This window comes from Mastomys coucha, unplaced genomic scaffold (genome assembly GCF_008632895.1).
Source record: "Mastomys coucha isolate ucsf_1 unplaced genomic scaffold, UCSF_Mcou_1 pScaffold6, whole genome shotgun sequence".
NCBI classification, from domain to species: domain Eukaryota; kingdom Metazoa; phylum Chordata; class Mammalia; order Rodentia; family Muridae; genus Mastomys; species Mastomys coucha.
In genome coordinates this window covers 27,234,200-27,254,925 of record NW_022196912.1, presented here as the reverse complement: position 1 = coordinate 27,254,925, position 20,726 = coordinate 27,234,200, and the positions used below count along the sequence as shown (strand labels likewise).

At 45.7% G+C, this 20,726-nt stretch overlaps 2 protein-coding genes across 14 annotated transcripts in view; one reads left to right on the top strand and one right to left on the bottom strand.

Annotated features, from left to right (window-relative positions):
* Wdcp (WD repeat and coiled coil containing) lies at positions 1-16,048 on the bottom strand. Of its 3 annotated transcripts, none has more exons than XM_031355299.1 (5): positions 15,921-16,048; positions 11,048-11,270; positions 6,689-8,504; positions 4,257-4,371; positions 1-2,019 (listed from the first exon to the last, which is right to left on the bottom strand). In XM_031355299.1, the coding sequence occupies exons 3-5, from the start codon at positions 8,483-8,485 to the stop codon at positions 1,799-1,801; spliced, it is 2,133 nt and encodes a 710-aa protein (XP_031211159.1). In that variant the 5' UTR covers positions 8,486-8,504; positions 11,048-11,270; positions 15,921-16,048; the 3' UTR covers positions 1-1,798. The 3 variants fall into 3 exon arrangements, with proteins under 3 accessions (XP_031211159.1, XP_031211158.1, XP_031211160.1); XM_031355298.1 differs by having other exon boundaries at positions 15,985-16,046; XM_031355300.1 differs by lacking the exon at positions 11,048-11,270 and having other exon boundaries at positions 15,985-16,047.
* Fkbp1b (FKBP prolyl isomerase 1B) overlaps positions 5,670-20,726 on the top strand; it is a 36,502-nt gene continuing 21,445 nt past the window's right edge. For 2 of the 11 annotated variants that reach the window (XR_004114063.1, XR_004114062.1), the window contains exons 1-3: positions 16,031-16,244; positions 16,864-17,002; positions 17,657-17,978. Coding sequence is in view for 3 of the 11 variants with exons in the window: in XM_031355306.1 (XP_031211166.1) it covers positions 17,942-17,978 (37 nt within the window). In the remaining 8 variants the exon portion in view is untranslated. The other 9 variants (XM_031355306.1, XM_031355305.1, XM_031355304.1 and 6 more) reach the window with 9 other exon arrangements.

Here is a 20,726-nt window from a genome sequence, read left to right as displayed (position 1 = left end):
ATCAGTTGGAATCAGATTTATTATAAAGAAGCAATCATCATTCTGCACTATGTCCACCAGAAGAAATATAAAAATGTCATTTATGCATGTGTAAATCTAGAATGACCATATCATCAGAGCAATCTATACAGTCGCAGCGGCTGAGGCCGTATTGAAGACTCACTGCAAGTATTCCGCCCTGAGATTAGAAAGTACATCTTGAGCAGTCACACTGATCTTACTCAGGGTCCCTTAGTCCCTCTCTCTGTGTTCATAATAGCAGTGACTTCATCACACCCCACACACTTCCTCTGCAGATGGAGCCAGGCCTCAGCCACCCTACTCCCCGCCCTGCCTCTCAAGCCACCACTCTCCAGGCCACTGATGACAGAAGTGCTGACTTCCTGTCCATTATCCCAGCAGTTGTCTAATGCATCTGAACCGCAAAATGGGCCTTTGCATCTTTCCTAGCCCAGGTCCATCTTCATAAACTGCAACAGACAGACAGGAGTCCCCAAAGGCACAAGAGATTTCCTCTCTGGGTGCTTTTAAAGGAAAAAGGAGGGGGAGTACGTGTGTTAATGGAGCCTCAATGGCTGAAACAAGGCATCTGTAGATGTGCTGCTCTCTCCCAACCCCCCACACCTGGTCAATCTGCTGGCCGCAGGGCCTGGCCTGGAATACGGATACTGCCTGCACAGCTAGGTGCAGATTAAGGGATCAGGGTCTTTCCTACTGTACTAAGTAGGTGCCTTATCAAGTATACACAAACTGAGGCTTTCTAGAACTCGTTTGGATTTTTTTGTGAAATTTTCAACTTTTTAAAATACTTTCTGATCCTAAACTGGTCTCTCAGGTTTGAAAGGAGTTAAGAGAAAAATACCAAAGTTAAAGTGGCAAGTTGGGCTCGGGACACATGGCTCAGTGGAAGCCAGAGCACCCGTGTTCAAGATGGGTCTGAGCCCCTACCTCAAAAACAAAACAAACAAATGAAAAGTTAACTAAGAAGGCTTATTCTTGGGAGGGAAGGATGGGAAATTTTTGTGATCCTTAAACTGGAAAATAAAAGAGCACATCTCAAAGAGAGGACTATAAATAGAAAGACAAGAGAGCAAGGCATGGTCTCCCCCAGTGGGTGGCCGAGAGCACTGGTGGTCCCAGAAGGGTCAAATCTTGGAAGTTTATTAAAATTTTGCCCAGAGCACTTTTTAGCAGTATCTGGACCTCTGTCAGCCAGAACTGTATACAGGAGCAAGAGGGTTGTTTTGACATCTGCAGAGGGCAGGCCTGCCTCAGAACTTCTTTCTGATCCAGACAGTCCAGAGAGCAGAAGTGGGGGGTCCCTGCTGCCCCAGGAACTGGATTAAAAGGCTTCGTTGAAGCACAGGCTCCCCAGCAGCTCTTCTCACCTGCATCTTTAGAGCAAAAAGACCTACCGCTACTCCATTGCATCAGCGCTAACACAGCTTCCAGCCTGGGAAAGCAAGGCCTTGGAGCATCCTGAAGTACAATCCAGCTGGGCGGTGGTGGTGCACACCTTTAATCCCAGCACTTGGGAGGCAGAGGCAGGTGGATTTCTGAGTTCGAGGCCAGCCTGGTCTACAGAGTGAGTTCCAGGACAGCCAGGGCTACACAGAGAAACCCAGTCTCGAAAAACTAAAAAGTACAATCCATATGCTCACGTGGTATTGTTTCATTCTTAGAATTCTGTCCTTAAAGTGGCGCACAATCACGAGTACATAAGCAGCCTCTTGCCCCGCTGCCCGGAAGCGCACAGCCGAGGGGAATCTGGTAGCACATGCGCGCTACAAACCAGCCATCAGGTCACACTGTTAAAACAGCCCGCAGTATCTACATTCTGGGTAGCAAGGTCTCCGAAGACTTCAGGTGGAGGATCAGAATCCTGATTGTGAGAAAGAGAGCCCCTAGCTTCCTCTGGCTTGGCCAGGCTGCCATCTCTCACCACGACTGTCTGGGCAGCTGTGAAAGTTAATGGGATAAAATCTTGGCTGTCAGCAGAGAGGAGGATCCAGTGGGAATCTACAAAGTAAATTAAGAACAGAGTGCTTTATGCATCATACAATTCTGTAAGGACAAACAGATGACTGCAAGACATCGTCACTGCTGTTAGGTCTCATTCTGGAGCTGGAGCTGCTCTAGTGCCATGTGGTCCAAGGCTGGCTGCAAACTGGTAATGGTGAAAGCCTTGAGTGCTGGGTCACAGGCACACACTACTACATGGGGCTAACTTGTAAAGAGGGAGATTCGGTAGCTGATAGAAAACCTTATAAACTCCATCATCTAACACTTTTCAGAAAACGTGGAGATGAAGAGTTCTGTTAGGGTCAGAGCACAGAGCAATGCAGGAAACGGGTGTCAAAGACAAGCACCTCAAGTGGGTCTCTCAAAGCTAAGGACATACAGTTTTCCTCCGGACTGACATTTATCATACGGAGCTGAGGTGACTGGAAGTAGGATAGTGACTGGAAAATCGTGGCTTGCTCTGGGGCACTAGTGTGACACATACTTGGATCATCTCTGGTTCCTTCGAATCTCAGAGGCCTTGTGCTTTACTTCTGAAAAATGCACACTCCAAAGTCAACGACAAATATGTAGGAAGGTTTCTCTTTGTATTATTTATAATGGTTAAAACTGAAAATGACTGGGGCTAGAGAGATGGCTCAAAGGTTAAGAGCCCTGTCTGTTCTTCCAGAGGTCCTGAGTTCAATTCCCAGTGGCCAAATAACCCTCTATAATGAGACCTGGTGCCCTCTTCTGGTGCACAGGCATATATGCAGGCAAAACATTTTTTATAAAGATTTATTTATTTTATGTATGTGAGTACACTGTCACTGTCTTCAGACACACCAGAAGAGGCATCAGATCTCTTTACAAATGGTTGTGAGCTACCCTGTGGTTGCTGGGAATTGAACTCAGGACCTCTGGAAGAGCAACACTGAGCTATCTCTTCAGTCCCTGAATAAATCCCTTTTTAAAAGAGAAAATGAGCCAGGCACTGGTGGCACACACCTTTAATCCCAGCACTTGAGAGGCAGAGACAGGTGGATTTCTGAGTTTGAGGCCAAGCTGGTCTACAGAGTGAGTTTCAGGACAGTCAGGGCTACACAGAGAAATCCTGTCTCAGAAAAAAAAAAAAAAAGAAAAAAAAAAGGGGGGGGGAATGACTTAAATCTGTATTTCTTCTTCTTATTATTATTATTTTTGGTTTTTTGAGACAGGGTTTCTCTGAGTAGCCCTGGCTGTCCTGGAACTCACTCTGTAGACTAGGCTGGCCTTGAACTCAGAAATTCGCCTGCCTCTGCCTCCCAAGTGCTGGGATTAAAGGTGCATGCCACCACTGCCCGGCTGTATTTCTTATTTTACTTTACAAGTATGAGTGGCCTGCCTGTATATCTGTGTGTGTGTGTGTGTGTGTGTGTGTGTGATGGCTCAGCAGATAAGAGCACTAGCTGTTCTTCCAAAGGACCAGGGTTAAATTCCTAGCAAGTACATGAGGGTGAACATCAGTAACAGCAGTCACAGAATTTAGTGCCCTCTTCTGGCCCCCATGGGTACTGCATGCATATACATGCCTGGGGAAACACATAAAAAGATAATAATAAATGTTTAAGAATAAAACAAAAGTAAATAAACAAGAAAATATGAGGAAATAAAAAATGATAAACCTCAGAAATAATACTACCTATCTGTCAAAAATGGCAATTGTAAAGCCATATTATAAATGTATCTGTCAAAACAGAAAAATGTTACAATGCTAAAGGGAAAAATAAAATGTCTTATGTTCAATGTGGTGACTACTGTTAACAAAATGAGCTGGTCCGTGGTGGTGCACGCCTTTAGTCCAAGCACTTGAGAATTCTGTAAGTTTAAGACCAGCCTGGTCTACAGAGTGAGTTCCAGGACAGCTAGGGCTACTAAGAAAAAAAGCAAGCAAGCAAGTAAGTAAGCAGTCATATTCTTTGGGTGTGAGTAGGGCATCAGGTAGGCCTTGCTAACACGGTCTCACTGTGTCTTTCACATCCCCCCCATCTCCTCCACGTGAGAATGTCAACTCCACCAACACTGCAGGGTTTCCATGACTGGTGCATTGGATGGCAACAGGCACACGGTAGCTACGTATTGCCTTGCAGCTCAATTTCCTTTTAGTCATGTTTGTTAATTATTTAGTGAATCCCTTGAATGGCTGGATGGTACCATTTCCATTCCTGAAGCTTCAGAACAGAAGGGAGGGAGAGGGTGCTCTGGCTTTCACCTACCGTGCAGCATTTCAACAAGGTGGAGGCCAAACGCCTGTTGAACAGTACTGAGCCTTAGCTTGCCGTCGCAGAGAAGCACTGCTCTTCTCTCAGCAGGATCTACAGAATGAGGTTTCTTCCAGTAAAAGGAAAAATGGTTAAACAACTGTTAGAGCAATGGAATGGCATCTCATGTAGAGGGAGCTAGGTATAGTGGACAGCCTTGGAGTACTGGGGGATGGGGAGCAAAGAAGGCCAGCCTGATCTACAAGGCAAGCTGAGGCCAGCCCAGGCTTACACAGTGAGACCCTGTCTCAAAACACAAACTTTTTTTTTTTGTTTTGTTTTTGTTTTTTCGAGACAAGGTTTCTCTGTGCTGCCCTGGCTGTCCTGGAACTCACTCTGTAGACCAGGCTGGCCTCGAACTCAGAAATCCGCCTGCCTCTGCCTCCCAAGTGCTGGGATTAAAGGCGTGTGCCACCACTGCCCGGCACATTTTTTTTTTTTTGAAGTCATGAAAGAATGAAGTCATTTTAGAAGTGATTTAAAATATACCTAGAGGAAAATATCTGTAATTTGTTACAGTTCTAACTTAAGACTCATTATGAGCCTAAAAGCACAACCATGAACACAGAATAAAAATATTACTTCTAGGTATGCTGGCTAGTTTTAATGTCAACTTGGCACAAGGTATAGTCATTTGAGAGGAAGGCTCCTCAACTGAGAAAATGCTGGCATAAGATTGGGCTATGTGGAAGACAGTAGCATTTTTTTACATTAGTGATTGATGGGGGAAGGCCCAGCCCATTGTGGGTGGGGCCATCCCTGCACTGGTGGTCCTGGTTCTGTGAGAAAGCAGGCTGTGCAAGTCATGGGGAACAAGCCTGTAAGCCGCACCCCTGCATGGCTTCTCCATCAGCTCCTGCCTCCAGGTTCCTGACTTGCATGATGATGAGCTCATTCTCCTGATGATGAGCTGTTATGTGGGTGAAATAAACCCTTTTCTCTGCAGGTTGCTTTTTGTCATGGTGTTTCATCACTACAAAAGTTTCATTGCTAAGATACCAGGCCAGTGAGATGGCTCAGTGGGAAAAAACACTTGTCACTTAGGTTATGATAACCTAAGTTCAATCCCTAGAATCAAGGTGGAAGGAGAGAACTGACATTTTGTTGTTGTTTTAAGACAAGAATCCTGGCTGGCCTGCAATTGGCTCTGTAAACAAGGCCGGCCTTGAACTCAGAGATTCACCAGCCTCTGCTTCCTCAGTTCTAGCACCATAGGTGTGTGCCACCATACTCGGCTTCTGATTGTTGAAAGATGTCCTCTAACCTCTATATGCATGCAATGGGACATGCATGCCAACCTCACACATACATATTGTGATGGTTTGTATATGCTCGGCCCAGGAAGTGGCACTATTAGAAGGTGTGGCCCTGTTGGAGTAGGTGTTGTCACTGTGGGTGTGGGCTTTAAGATCTTCATCCTAGCAGCCTGGAAGTGATACCAAGCAGTCTTCAGATGAAGATGTAGAACTCTCAGCTCTGCCTGCACTTGTGCCTGCCTGGTTGCTGCTATGCTCCCACCTTGACGATAATGGACTGAACCTCTGAACCTGTAAGCCAGCCCCAGTTACATGTTGTCCTTTATAAGACTTGCCTTAGTGTCTGTTCACAGCAGTAAAACCCTAATGTGAGACGTATTTGCATTTACATCTGCATGTATAAGGATGCATCCAAAGTATTTTATTTTTATTTTATGTGCTTTGGTGTTTTACCTGCATATATATCCGTATGTCTTGTAAGAGTGTCAGATCTTGGAAATATAGACACTTGTGAGCTGCCATGTGGATGCTGGGAATTGAACCTGGGTCCTCTAAAAGAACAGTCAGTCCTGTTAACCACTGAGCCATCTCTCCTGTCCAAAAGATTTTAAATGATATCTCCCACCACACACACACACACACACACACACACACACACACACACACACACACACACACACAAGGTTTTCACATTGAACAGACATAACTAACCTTATTTTTTTGTCCCTAAGTATAAGTTAACAAAGTATAGTCATTAATTTCTCTACCAAGAATATGATAAAATCATGCTAAGCCCTGGTGTGAGCACTTTGGTAGGCTAACATCTATCTAACTGTACAAAGGAACGCCAAACTGCTCTAACAGGTCACTGAGCTTCACTCAAAGCCTCCCCACGGTGTTTCGGGCAGGACAGACTGGATGTGAGAGCTTCCTGTATAGTGGAAGTTCCCCCAAAAAGATGTTTACCCCGGGCAGTGGTGGCACACACCTTTAACCCCAGCACTTGGGAGGCAGAGGCAGGTGGATTTCTGAGTTGGAGGCCATCCTGGTCTACAGAGTGAGTTCCAGGACAGCCAGGGTTACACAGAGAAATCCTGTCTCGAAAAACCAAAAAATAAAAAAGGTGTTTACCTGGTAAATGAGGTGAACATAGGGAGGATCCTGAGAGGGTGGATAAGCAGGAGAGACTCGTTTCTCCTTGTGTAGAAAATCCATGAGTTCAGAAAGATACTGTTGCATCCCAACCAGTTCTCTGGAAAGTGGGCAAGTTTCCTTTTCTTTTTGTAAGTTCTCTCTTTGAGGTGAATTCAGATCTGGGGTGCTGGGGTACTCTGGGGTCCTGCTAGGTCTAGGCAAAGCTGTGCAAAGCCAGGAGGGCCTGTGAAGGGTTTGATGGCCAATGGAATCACTGGGCAGACCGGACAAGGGGCTTTTAATTTCTTGAATAAGGGCTCTTCCAGACCCCCCACTCTGAGTACTGGAGTTAGCTGTTAGCAAGAGCCCTTGGCTCAGGGGACTTGAACATGGGGAAAGGCTCTCAGTGAACTCTTTTTCTCTATCTGCTTTATTTAATAGAGCCTTGAAGTCAGAGTAAGCACCCTGACTTTCAGCAGATGTTCCAGAAGATTCTCTTCCCAGGGTTATTTCTCTAACTATCAGACGAACAGTATACTGATCAGATTCTGAAGAAGGAAGAAAGGCTGCTTCAGTGGGCTTTTGTTTCCCTACAGCAATTAATAATAATCTGTCTGTCAAGAAACATAGGCCCTTTGGTCTTTCGTTACTCTCTAACTGAATCTGCTGCACATTTGGCATAGAAGATGGAATAACCGAATAGATCAAGATTACGTTACTCGTGTTGGAAGTCACAGCCAGTAGCTGTGCAGTCAGGTTAAATGCTATTAAATCAGGAACCAGAATGCCCGGAATTGCGACCTTTTTTGTCATGGTAATTGCTTCCTTGAAGGTTACCAGGATCAAATGTGAAGAATCTTGACCAGTTCCTGTCAAGTAGTCCTTGTTTCTTAAAAAAATAAGAGAACTCTGCTCAGCTCCTGATGGGTTGAAGTGTATGTGAGTCAGATCCAGAGGAACTGAAGAGGGACCAACTGTTACTCCAGAATTCATGTCTGTAGTGGCGACCTGCTCATCTACAGGAGGTATTTCACCCACAGGACGAGTACGTACAGCACCATTGTCACCATTAGGTGGACCGTCAAAGGCTTCAGATGCATTTAAGCCACAAAGCTTATCAAGTGGAAGTTCAGTGGCTATAGCAACCTGTGAGTTCACGGTGGCTGTGATGGAGCGGATGGAACAGTTCACAGGAAACACTGGGCAGAAGGAGCATCTATGAAGGGACTTCTGAGAACTGTCCCAAATATACGAATAAAGGCTGCTGCCTATTGCTACCACCAGCCGCTGGCCATCTAGGGTCCAACAAGCACAGTAAATGCGGCTCTTGGTGTTGATGTCCACTTTTACCCTGGAACCATCTTGGTGGACATTAGGAAAAATGGAAACATCCTTCGCAGTCAGCACAGTGAGGACAGCATCCTTTGGGTGCCACATGCAGCCCTGAGGAAGGATAGGGAGTGACTCCCTGATTTCAGAGGTCTGAGACATCTGCCATTTGCTTGATCCTGCAGTGCTAGGACACAGCTGCCACACGGAGACCAGCGTCCTGTGCTGGATGGCAAGCAGAGCAGGCAAATGCACTGTGCTGACTGGGGCCCAGGAAACCCCACAGACAGATTCAAAACTTCCAATGACTTGGGAGTCTCCGAACTTGGCCTCTCCACTGTGAAGCTGTAAATCAGTCAGGACTACACGATTCCCATCAGTCCAGGCCAGGCCCTGGGCTGGATGTACTGCTTGATTTAGTGAGTTCAGTCCTGTCCTAAGCAGTTTTCCATTTCCCAACTCCATCCTTTCTGATAAAGGCTATCTGAAATGATTAAGGAGGAAAGTTACAAAGAGGCGTGGTGGGGCATTCCTTTAATGCCAGCACTCAGGAGGCCTACACAGGAGAATCTCAGTGAGTTTGAGACCAAGCTGGTCTACACAGTGAGTTCCAGGCCAACCAGTTCTGTAGAGTGGGACCCTATCTCAAAAGAGAGGAGAGGGGGAAGAAAAGTTATAATCAAGCAAATGCAAAAGTTATACCTGGACCTTCCCAGGTTAATGCTGTGGGGCATAGGAGAGCAACTTGAAAATTAAGAGACTATTATGTAATGTAAGCATGGTAAACAATGCTAGGAATTGAAACTTCCTCAAGAAGTGGTTTCAGAACCAGAACATTTGAAAATGGAATATGTATTAGAAGATACTAGGGGCTGGTGAGATGGCTCAGCAGTTAAGAGCACTGACTGCTCTTCCAAAGGTTCTGAGTACAAATCCCAGCAACCACATGGTGGCTCACAACCATCCGTAATGAAATCTGACTTCTTCTTCTGGTGTGTCTGAAGACATCTACAGTGTACTTATATATAACAATAAAATAAATCTTTAAAAAAAAAAAAAGAAAGGAAAATGATACCAAATTATTAAAAAAAAAAGAAAGAAAGAAAGAAAATACTGAGCCTGTGAGGCACCTCAATGACAGAATGTGCACTGAGCGTGTGGGAGACCCTAGCTTAAAACCTGACATGGCACAAAAACCTAATATGTAAAATTGTTAAAAATACAGCAAAACAGGCTAGAGAGATGGCTTAGCAGCTAAGAGCACTGACTACTCTCCTGAAGGTCCTAAGTTCAAATCCCAGCAACCACATGATGGCTCCGAACCATCCGTAATGAGATCTGATACTCCCTTCTGGGGTGCCTGAAGACAGCTACAGTGTACTTACATATAATAAATAAATAAATTTTTTAAAAAAATACAGCAAAATCATCCAGTATGGTGGTACACAGCTTTAACTTCAGGTCTACATTGTGAGGTAACAGTCTAGCCGGTAACATATTAAAACACAACACACAGACATAGACACACACACACACACACACACACACACGCATGCATGTTAGTGCACACACGTGAACAATTATTGAATTTAGGAGTTTGTCCTGGTATTTGTAGTTTTTTTTTTTTCTTTTCTTCCTCTCTATTTTTAATTTTTTAGATTTATTTATTTTATGTGTATGAGCATTTACCTGCATGCATGCAAGATGCACTATGTGTGTGTCTGGTGTCCGAGGTCAAAAAATGGTGTCAGATGACTTGGACCTGGATCTATAGACAGTTGTGAACACAAATACACCCCCTCTCCCCCAATAAAAATAAATACTGGGGAAAAAAAGAATCAGGCTTTGAACATAAATAAGCAGAAGTCAAGTGAGACTAGGTAGGGAAAAAATGAGTCATCTCACCTGTCCCATGCCTGTTTGCATCTATGTGTGTGTGTCCTGGGGGTTGAACTCAGGTACTAAGGCTTGGCCAGGGTTGTTTGTTTTGAGACAACAGTTTGCCTACTGTGTCACCCTAGCTAGTCTCAAACTCACCAAGTTGTTCAGGCTGGCTCTAAACTCTCTGAAATCATCTTGCATCAGCCTCCCAAAGGTTAAGACTGTGGTGTTGATCACCACAGGCAATCTCGCCTAAGGCTTTCAGATTCACATCCAATCTTTAAGTTAGAATGGAGAGAAAGCAAACATAATCCTTAAATTCCTGTTAGTCACCAATCCAGGAGTTTTAATGTTATCTTTCTGTGTGGTGCAGGGTATCAAGCCCAGGGCCTTGCGCATGCTAGACAAGTGCTTAACAACCTGATCCCTGCAGCTATTTCACATTAGAACTTTATTATCTTCAAGTTTGATACTAAAATGCTGTGAGTAGTCTTTCTATGAGGTATAAAATGAAGGAAAGTAGGCAGGTGTACAGAGTGAATGTGAGGAGCAAGCTTAGTCTGAGCCATATAGGGTTTTGGTTTTTTTGTTTTTAGATTTATTTATTTATTTATTTATTTAATGTATATGAGGACACTGGAGTTGTCTTCAGCCACACTAGAAGAGGGCATCAGATCCCATTACAAATGTTTGTGGATACTGGGAATTGAACTCAGGACCTCTGGAACAGCAGTCAGTACTCTTAACGGCTGAGCCGTCTCTCCAGCCCCAGACAAGGTCTTTCTATTATGTGGCTCTGAATGTAGACCAAGCTGGCCTTGAACTCATAGAGATCTGCTTGCCTCTGCCTCTGCCTCCTGAGTGTTGGGATTAAAGGCATGCACCACCATGCTGGGTGAGAGAATAACTTTTATTTTAGATAATAAAACTGAAAGCTCCAAAATGTTAAAAAAAAAAAATTACAACAAAATAAACTCCAGATGGTTAAAGACCTAAATGAATAAAACAATGAATAAGCAAGTCTGCAAAATATAAGACTATTTTACCAGACCATGTAAATCAATCACATATGTAAATGTTCATAGACAATCTTTGCAAGGGAAAATAACCTAGTACAAGCATATAACTCAGTGGTGGAGCACTTGCCTGGGATGTTCTGGTGTTAGGTTCAACCACTCATATAGCAAACATACATCGAGGTTCAGGTCCATCTTCTCAGTACTTTGAAGGTAGGAGGATCAGGAGTTCAAGGCCATCCTTAGCTCTATATCAAGTGTGAGGCCAGCTTGTGCTGCATGAGACCCTGACAGGTAGTTAAGAGCTTGAAGCGATGTCCCTTAAGAGATGGATTGCTTAGCATGTGTGATATCTAAATAAATAAATAAATAAATATGTCAATACAGAAGAAATTAGACCAATGATTCTGAACCCTTTTGTGGGGCTGGACAACTCTTTCACAGGGGTCACCTGTGAGAAGGCCATCAGAAAACACAGATATCATTATGACTCACAACAGTAGCAAAATTAGTTATGAAGTAGCAACAAAAATGACTTTATGGTTGGGAGTTACCACAACATGAGGAAATGTTTCAGAGGGTCTCAGCATTAGGAAAGTTGCACTAGACACCTGGAGGCAGGGGTGGTGCCCACCCAAAGGCCCGGATACTCAAGAAGCTGAGGCAGACGATCACCTCAAGCCCATATACCTGAGACCTGTCTGGGTAAGACCTCAAAAAAGAGAAAAAGGAACTGCCGTAAGTGAGAAGTCTCAAAGAAATGGAATTCATATGATAACCCATAAATATGTGTGCTACTTAGGAAAAGCATGCACCACTATGTGTCTACTCATGTGTGTGTGCATGTTTACAAAGACTCAGGGAAAGGTCAGGAATGGCGTAAACTGTTCACAGTAGACAGTAAGATAAGGTAGCATAAGAGACGAAGTGGGCTTTTCAATTTTTGAATTTGGAGGGAATCTTTTTAATAATCATATATTCAAATTATCTTCTTACAGTAAAATATTAATATATAAAAATATACTTACTTCATAAAGAGTTTTAAGACTTATAAAAAAAATCTTAGCTTTTAAACAAAGAATATTAGCCATTTTTTATTCACCACTGAGGATTGAGCCCAGGACCTGGACATGCTAGGCAACTGCTCTACCTGTGAACTAGATCCCATGCCTATCACCAGGCAGTTTCTCCAACACGGATCAGTGAACATGTATAAAGGCTGGGTGCCAAGCCTGGCATGGCCTTGATGGGGACAGAGTGACAAGGTTTCTGCCCCTAGGACAGGGTCCCAGTTTGAGCCTCCAGGAACATAGATGGCTGCTGTAGACTAAGGCTTATTTGTGTAATAATGTACATACTCTCTGGGCCCACAGCAGTGGAGGACTCTTTCCTACGAGGAAGGTTTGCTCTGTTAATGACTCCATGATAATTAGAAACGCCAGGAGTAGAGGGTGTGGCTATGTCTTAGCAAAATGGTAAACCCTGGGACCTTCAGGACAGCCCTTAAGGAAAGAGCTCTAAATACTTGAATTTGAAAATATATTATTGGGCTGGTGAGATGGCTCAACGGGTAAGAGCACTGACTGTTCTTCCGAAGGTACTGAGTTCAAATCCCAGCAACCACATGGTGACTCACAACCACCCGTAATGAGATCGGATGCCCTCTTCTGGTGTCTGAAGTCAGCTACAGTGTACTTAGGTAAAATAAAAAAAAAGAGAGAGAGACAGAAAGAACTGCTTGGAGAACTTACACCAGCAAGCAGGACATGGACAGATAGCAAGAGGACAGAGACATCTCCAGAGAGAAAGCAGAACATAGAAACAGACTGGAAAAGCTGTATTAAGCAGAACACAGGCCTTCAGCTTGGACTCACGACTTGACTTGAGTTGTTCCCAGACATCTCTCAGAATCCCTCTCCAAGCGGAGGCTGGTCCTTGGCAGCTGGGGGTCTAATTCAGAGGTGACACTTTAAGCTGGTAGGCCTAGGCTCTTAGTGAACACTACGAATGCATAAACTGTTTAATCTTGTCGGTTCTCAAAGGACCATGCAGTTTGAACACACGATAGACATGGTTCAACCTGTCTTATTGGTTGATAAAGTGTCAAAGAAGGAACTTCAGAGGTTGCCTTCAGGCTCTGTCTGAAGAAACAAATGCTCTTCGAAACAACCTGGCTGGCAACCGGTGTGTAAACTATCTGTAGACTTTGTCTCTGTACTAAGGAGAAATGCTCTGCTCTGCATTTACACAGTGTATCTATCACATGAAGTGACTTGCCAAATGGGGATGAGTCCCTTTTTGTTGTTACTAATGGTGAGAACTGTAAACCCCTATTGCCCTGGTCTATAACATGTGGTTCTTCTCTGGCAACGACTTGGGCCCTTTTAAAAGAGTTGTATTGATTAAATAATGCATGATACATTTTCCTGGACAGAAAATCTCCTAATGGGCCAACTAAACAAAAAACAACCAAAAACCAAAAACCAATGACTTTTTTGGGGGGTAAGGGGGGTTTGAGACAGGGTTTCTCTGTGTAGCCCTGGCTGTCCTGGAACTCACTCTGTAGACCAGACTGGCCTTGAACTCACAGAGACCTGTCTCCTGAGTGCTGAGATTAAAGGTGTGCACCCCTACCACCCAGGTTATTTTGCTTTTTTTTTTTTAATCACTTTTCTCTTCTATTCCCAAACTCAACTACTGGACATACACCTTCAGCATATAAAAAAGTCCTTCTGGATCTGAGTATGTGGGTCATTGGTAGAATTTTAGCCTTGGATGCTCAAAACCCTAGGTTCATTCCCTAGTGCCTCCCCCCCCCACCCCCGACTTAAAAGTAATGAAGTTCTTTCAAAAAGCATTAAGACATTAAGGGCTTGTACTATTTGCTACAGACACACCTTTCTAACCTGATCTGTCTTGGACCTAAAAGGGGCAGAGGTAGCAGGATCTCTGAGAGTAAAGGCCAGCATGGTTTATATAGAGCATCTATCTATCTATCTATCTATCTATCTATCTATCTATCTATCTATCTATCTATTTATGGGGGCAGTATATAGGCCAACCAGAGTCACATTGAGGGGGGCATGAGTCAGAACACAATAACAAGGTGAACAAAGTCTCAGCACGTTGACTCAGCTGATAAAAGTGTTTGTCATAAAACCTGAGTTCAATCCCTGAATCCTACAAAGTTCAAGGAAAAAACAAACTCACAAAAGCTGTCTTGTGAGTGACTTCCACACATCTGCTGTAGTATGTGTACCCCACTGGGGTGGGGGTGGGGGAACCAACCCTTAATAATAGACAAAAATAAAAGCCAGAGCAGTGGTAGCGCATGCCTTTAATCCCAACACTTGGGAGGCAGGGGCAGGAGGATTTCTGAGACCAGCCTGGTCTACAGAGTGAGTTCCAGGTCAACCAGGACTATACAGAAAAACTCTGTCTCAAAAAACAAAACAAAGATAAAAAATAAAAATAAAATAAAGCCAGGCTGTGGTGGTGCATTCCTTTAATCCCAGCACCCAAGGGGCAGAGGCAGACAGATCTCTGAGTTCGAAGCCAACCTGATCAACCTGATTGAGTTCCAAAACAGCCAAGATTACACAGAGAAACCTTGGGGGTGGGGGTGGGGATAGACAAACAAACAAAAATCCAAAATGAAATGGAAAAAAAATTAAAAAAACAAACACCAAAACCCAAAAAACAAAGGATAAAATAAGAGAGAGAGAGGAAACAAAGTTTGCAGCAGTTTTCACAGAGAAAGAGGGCTAGATGCAGGAGATGCTTCTCTAGCAGACAAATGACTATGCTCTCAGACGCACCGTGAATACCAAAAACTACTTGAGGGACAGCATGTGAAGTTTTAGCTTGGGAAAGAGCTGAACCACTAGCCAGAGATGCAGAAGGCAGGCGTGCTTTGAAGATGAGAAAGGTGTGTAGTATGTAATGGATTTATTTTTGATACAGACCCTCATGTAGCCCAGACAGGCCTAGAGTTTCTTGTCCGCCTGCCTGTACTTCCTGAGTAATGAGAAGAATACTGGCCCAGTTTATGCGGTGCTGAGGATGGAACCCAGAACCTTGTGTATGCTAGACAAACACTCCACCAACTGAGATACTGCAAGTTGTGACAAAATTTAGTATTAAATGTGTTTCACATAAGATGCCTATAAGGTAGCAATGGAGGTACCTTAGGCAGTCACAGGGAAGGATTTGGGAGTCACTGACATAAGGTTTGAAAAGCCAAAGCAATTAAGGATCTCATCATTAAAAACCAATACAAAACAAAACCTGAAAGCCAGCCAGGATAGCCCAACAGTTATCAGGGGCTTGTGCACGAGCCTTATCCCTGAGTCCAACCCCTGGATCCCACAAAGCGGCAGGAGAGAAGCAATTCACAAAAGTTGCCCTATGACTTCCAACTATGCACTAAAGTAAGTGCACGTGCGTGAGCAAACGCTGAAGCACACACATTGCCTCGAATCCAGTTAATTTCAGGCTAGCACTGATTGCAAAATGACACCCAGTCTCAAAACGACCAAACCAGGTCAAAACCTAACCAAACCCAAAAATCCCCTTCTGCCTCCCCAGAAGGATGAGAGACGTGAGACAGAGCTTAACTGATCAACCCGTTAGAGCCTCCTGAAATAAACTAAAAAGCTCGGCTATTTGTGATTTAAAACAAGTTCTTAGTTCAGTTTGTTCAAACACCTCAAAGTTCGTAGGCGACTTTACCTTTCCACAAGTAAGGCTATATTCCTTAAGCTCTACTACCAGAAGTATCACCCGTGCATCCCAAGGTCCACTTGTTAAAACCCACATCGGCTTGCTTCTGCAGCCTGGTCCTCTTCCAACCCTCCCTCACACACCGTCCTCCTTGTTCTCAACTTCTCCCCACGCCTACATCCCTGGGCCTTAAGCACCACCCACCTCCCTCTCTGCCCAGTCTGGGCCTCCCTTACATCCGGCAAGCCTGGGAAAGCAAACAAACAAACAAACAAACAAACCCCACGAAATACGTTAGTCTCTCTGCCTCCCCGCCCCACACATAAAATCCCGGGGGGCGCTCACGTCACAGGACCGCGGATCAGGAGTGCCGGGCAACTAACGGAAGCCTCAGCCTTTGGACCTCGGAGAGGCCTCTAAACTATTGGCTATTGAGTGCGTCACGTTAGCGGCGGGTCCTTCCGATGGCCAATAAGCGCTGGCTTTGCTCCCAAGGGTTTCTGGGAGTTGTAGTTCCTGCGAAACCACCGCCCGTAAATCTTCACACTCCACCTCAAGTGCTTCAACCTCTTCCCACGCAGGTCTCATCCGTTCTCTTAGAAGAGGTTGGCAAGAAGGAATCGGAATTCTACGGTCAACATGTGTCAATAGTTTTTAGTTTAGTTTAGAGGAGAGTCAGGGACTTCCCGTTTAAAAGTCCCATATTGTAAACAGAATCCGTTTACCTGAAACCAGCCGTCTAGGCCTGCCCAAGTAGCAGATCTGTTCTACCCGTAATTTCAAAGTACCTACTCAAGGCCATAACCAGTAGAATTGACGGGGGTGGTTGTTGGTGGGTGGGTGGTGGGTAGGTGAGGTGTTTTAAGCTTTTTTGTCTTAAGCCTTGAAGACTCTAGGCCACACCCGCGGGGCTTTTCTAATCCTGACCTGTACCGTAAACCATCTTTTCTGAGCGCCAACTTCAGTCCTTGTACCTGGAAACTGGCTCATCTGTGAGCTAGCCACTTGAAAGGGTGGAGATGGAGAAACGGAGGAGAATGCCTCAAAGTTCCAGTTCTGGGCCTTTGAATAGGTCTTTCTCCCATACTCACCTCCCATGGTCTCTTGTCAGAAACAGATTCATCCTGATTATTGCAACGACGTAGAAAAGATGGGGGGAGGGGCATTTCTTAAAGTCTTCAGCCTTCAGGCAAATGTTACCTCCTCCCAAATGTTACCTCCTAGGGGCCATGAATGGAGTCTCTGTTAGCTTAGCGTGTGAACAGGCCCTGGGTTCCCTGGGTTCAATTCCCAGGACCAAGGAAGCGGAGGATTCTGGAAGGACAAAAATATCTTCCTAGATTCTGGTTTGGTTTGGGTAGAGGTAAGAGAATTCATTCATCCCTTCTGTAGCATTCACCATCCAGGCTGTAGCTGTGTCCTTTTTTTTTTTTTTTTGGTTTTTCGAGACAGGGTTTCTCTGTAGCCCTGGCTGTCCTGGAACTCACTCTGTAGACCAGGCTGGCCTCGAACTCAGAAATCCGCCTGCCTCTGCCTCCCAAGTGCTGGGATTAAAGGCGTGCGCCACCACCGCCCGGCTGTAGCTGTGTCCTTAACACGCACCTGATCCTGCTCTAAATTCAGTTGGAATCCCCAGGGAGCAGTCCTTTTACCTTGAAAGTGAGACACCCCCACCCCCCAATACATACAAACCTACTGCAAAACTTTGAAGGATGATGAATGTGGGCTTAAGGTGGTTGGGGAAAATTCATCAATAATTGGTTTCTCCCCTCCCCTGGCTCTGCTCCTATAGAATCGGGAAGCCTAGCCAGAGCTCTGAACCCCATGGCACTGAGCACATGTATTTAAAGTGTTAGTTTAATTACCGACTTTCTCCTCCTAGTCTGTAGGAGTGAGTGGACTCCCTGGAGCTTTGCACCCTGTAGGTGCTAAATAAATATACATTGAACCGATAGATGGATAGATGTGTGGATGTGCTAGTGCCGGCACGCCTCGCTCACCCTGCCTCCCCTCCCAGCCAGTGGGTTAACGGTGGTTAGTCTGGCCAGGATCCGGAGCAGCCACGTCAGGGTCGCTTCCCCCGGGCCCCGCCCCGGCCGACCCCACCTTGTCGCACAGCTCCACCCGCCGCCCCCTTCCCGGCGGCCCCTCCCCGCGCAGGTCCTGACTCCAGCCGCACCTCCTCCGGCTCTGCAGTGGCGGCAAGAAGGCGAGCCGGAGCGCCTGCGGGGTCCGGCCTGAGCGGAGCCGGGGTCGGGGCAACCGCGAGGACCCCCTCGGAGGCGGGGCCTGTGGGACCGCTATGGGCGTGGAGATCGAGACCATCTCCCCAGGAGACGGTACCGGGCGGCCGGGCCCGGGAGGAGGAGGGGTCCCAGGGCGGAGTCCGCGGGCTGGGATCTGATTTCGAGGTGGCTCCGGGGACCTGAAGCGGGGAGTGGGGCAAAGATGCAAGCGGCAGGAGGAGACCCCCTACTCCGATTCTTGTGGGTTTTAGAAGACAACTCACCATCCCCTTCTGCGCCCGCTCACCTTGGGGAGTGAAGGCGGCCACCTTGGGGCTAGGGGTCTATGTCGGGCCACTGTCCTAGGCTGCGGCTGCTGCCGCCTGAGCTGCAACCTCTCGTTTAACCGCTGCTATTGACTTCCCAGGTTTGAATTTCTGTTCCGGCACCAGGGATGGTCCCGCTTTGGGGGTTCCTGCTGTATAGGGAAACCCCCTTCTATTTCGCTCCACCTCTCTGGCCCTCTTGTCTGGCGGCTCCCACGGCTGGGCAGTGGTCAGTTGTGGAGAGAGCCAATTTGGGAGCCTGACACTCCTTTGGCTGCTTCTGCTTCCTATTTCATCCTCCAGGTCCCACTCAGCCTTCCTGGTCATCTGTCCTCTACCATGCCCTCCCCAATCAAAACCCAGCCTTAGGACCTGCTGCTTGACTCTCGTAGACCTACTGCTTGACTCTCGTGGAGGGTCCTTGGTGCCTTAGTCTGCCAGGCCACTTCCCATCGCCCCCACCCCACACCTCCCAGTCTATCTCTGGGTTCCCTGTCTCTCTCAAGAGAACCAGCACCAAGTTTCTTCAACTACTTAGAAAACTGGGTGTATTCAACATTTTCAAAGAATAGCTATTTCTTAAGCAAAATTTAATCCAGACCTAAAGCTACCCCCAAGGTCTAGTGTTTTTTAACAAGCAAACTTGCTGTTAGATATTATTGGCATGCTTTTCCCCAGGAAATTAAAGGGCTTCTTGGTTACAGCCGCGGGGTCCCTGGAAATACCAGCTACTACCCAGATCACTCCTTGCAGGTACAGGTTTCTCTGTCCAAACAAAGAGTCTTGGTTTCCCAGACCTTGTCACCCACAGAACCTCTGAGGTGTCTCCCCATCTTCGTTCTCCCTGCCTTCCATTTGACTTCCGTTCTTACTCCCCTCATTTTTCTCACAGGTCTCCTAAAATACAGAGCTTTACGAGCCCCTCCTTCAGGGAGAAAATCATTAAAATATTCTTCTCCCTACTTGGGCAAGCAGTTGCCCCCTTGGTGATTGCTAGGGTAGGAGGGATCCTCACTGGCACTTACTCTTTCCCTACTTAATATTCGTGCATCCACAACCAACTTCACCAAGCCACTTGTGTTAAACAAACCACTCATTTAGCAAATATTTATGGAACGTGTACTGTGTGCTAGACCCTAGGGCGACAGGATGAAACCAGTGGGCTCTCACTGTGACTGGACTCCAGGACCCTAAGGCTTTGTGTGCTTCGGAGTGGAACCCATGGCCTTGTGCATGCTAGGCTCCTGCTGTACATTGAGCTACATCCTGACTCTGGATTCCAGGTTTTTGAACATGTCTTACAACTAATTCTATTTCCCAGGTCCCTTTACTTCTCCAGACAGACTCCCATGCATCTTTTAACAGCCAATTTAACTATTTTCTGCAGGGCTTTCTCTGGCTCCTACAGTCCACTAAACGTTGACTGTGTTGTTAATGTTCCCCAAGCTCATAATCCAGTCTTGTAGCTTTCTATCCCACCCAGTTTGTTTATGGAGGGTTGGCTCTGCATCTGCCTCCGTGCAGTAAAAACTTGCATGTCTAATAGGCAGCTCGAGATTGCCACCCTCACAAATCTGTTCCTTTCCATTTTTCTCATCTCTCAGAACAGCTCTACCACCTTCCAGTTACCCAAACCCAAAATTCAAGCGTCGTTCTTATTTTCTCCATTTCCACCAAACAATGGTGAGATGGGCGGTAGGCTCCTTCCTCTCATCCACTTGCATGCTTTTGTCAGCCCTGCTTCCAAAATGTATCTCCAATCTATTCCACTCTCTTCTCTGCTGCCACAACCTTAATTCATGGGATCATTGATTTCTTGTCTAGATTATCACAACAGATGTCTAACCATCCATCCCACACTCGGGAGCCAGAGTGATCTTATAAAATCTTAATTCAGATTAGGTCATTTCCATGCTTTTAAACCCATCAGTGGTTTCCTATTGCATTTAGTATTAGACCCTTCTCTGCAAGCTGTATGGTGCATCTCTTTCATGTTCCTCTCTTCCATCTCACCCTCTTCCTTTCTATTCTGAAAGTGCACCAATCTTTTCCTGTTTCATGGTCTTTGAGTTGGTTCTTTCTTAAAGCACCAGCTCAAACCTCATCCTCTCCAAAATGCCTTCTTGGCACGCCCTTTCTGAAATTGCCGACTCACCTCATCTCTCTGAAATTTATCAGTGTTAATTTTCTTTAGAGGACTTATCACCATCTGTAATTATCATATTTATATGAGCATTATCTCCTTCCATTAGAATGTAAACTGGGGAGATGACTCAGTGGCTAAGAGCTCTAGCTATAGAAACCTGAAGACTTGAGCTTGAATCTCCTTCACTCATTCAAAAAAAGCTAGGTGTGATGGCTAATGCCTGTAACTCCAGCCCTGGGGAGCAGAGATGGGCAGATCCTGTGAACTCTATGGCATAGCTTCTGGGTCAGTGACTGACTCTATCTGAGAGAAAAAAAATTGGAGGAGGATAGAGGAAGACATGATATCTTTCTCTGGCCTCTGCATGTAAGCTCATGGGCATGCACCCCC

Coding starts and splice junctions, on each gene's coding strand:
- Wdcp (XM_031355299.1), bottom strand. CDS start 8,485: ATGGAGTTGGGAAATGGAAAACTGCTTAGGACAGGACTGAACTCACTA. Junction 4,372..6,688: donor ATGTTCACCTCATTTACCAG/GTAAACACCTTT, acceptor TTTTACTGGAAG/AAACCTCATTCTGTAGATCC. Junction 2,020..4,256: donor CCTTGTTGAAATGCTGCACG/GTAGGTGAAAGC, acceptor TTTACTTTGTAG/ATTCCCACTGGATCCTCCTC.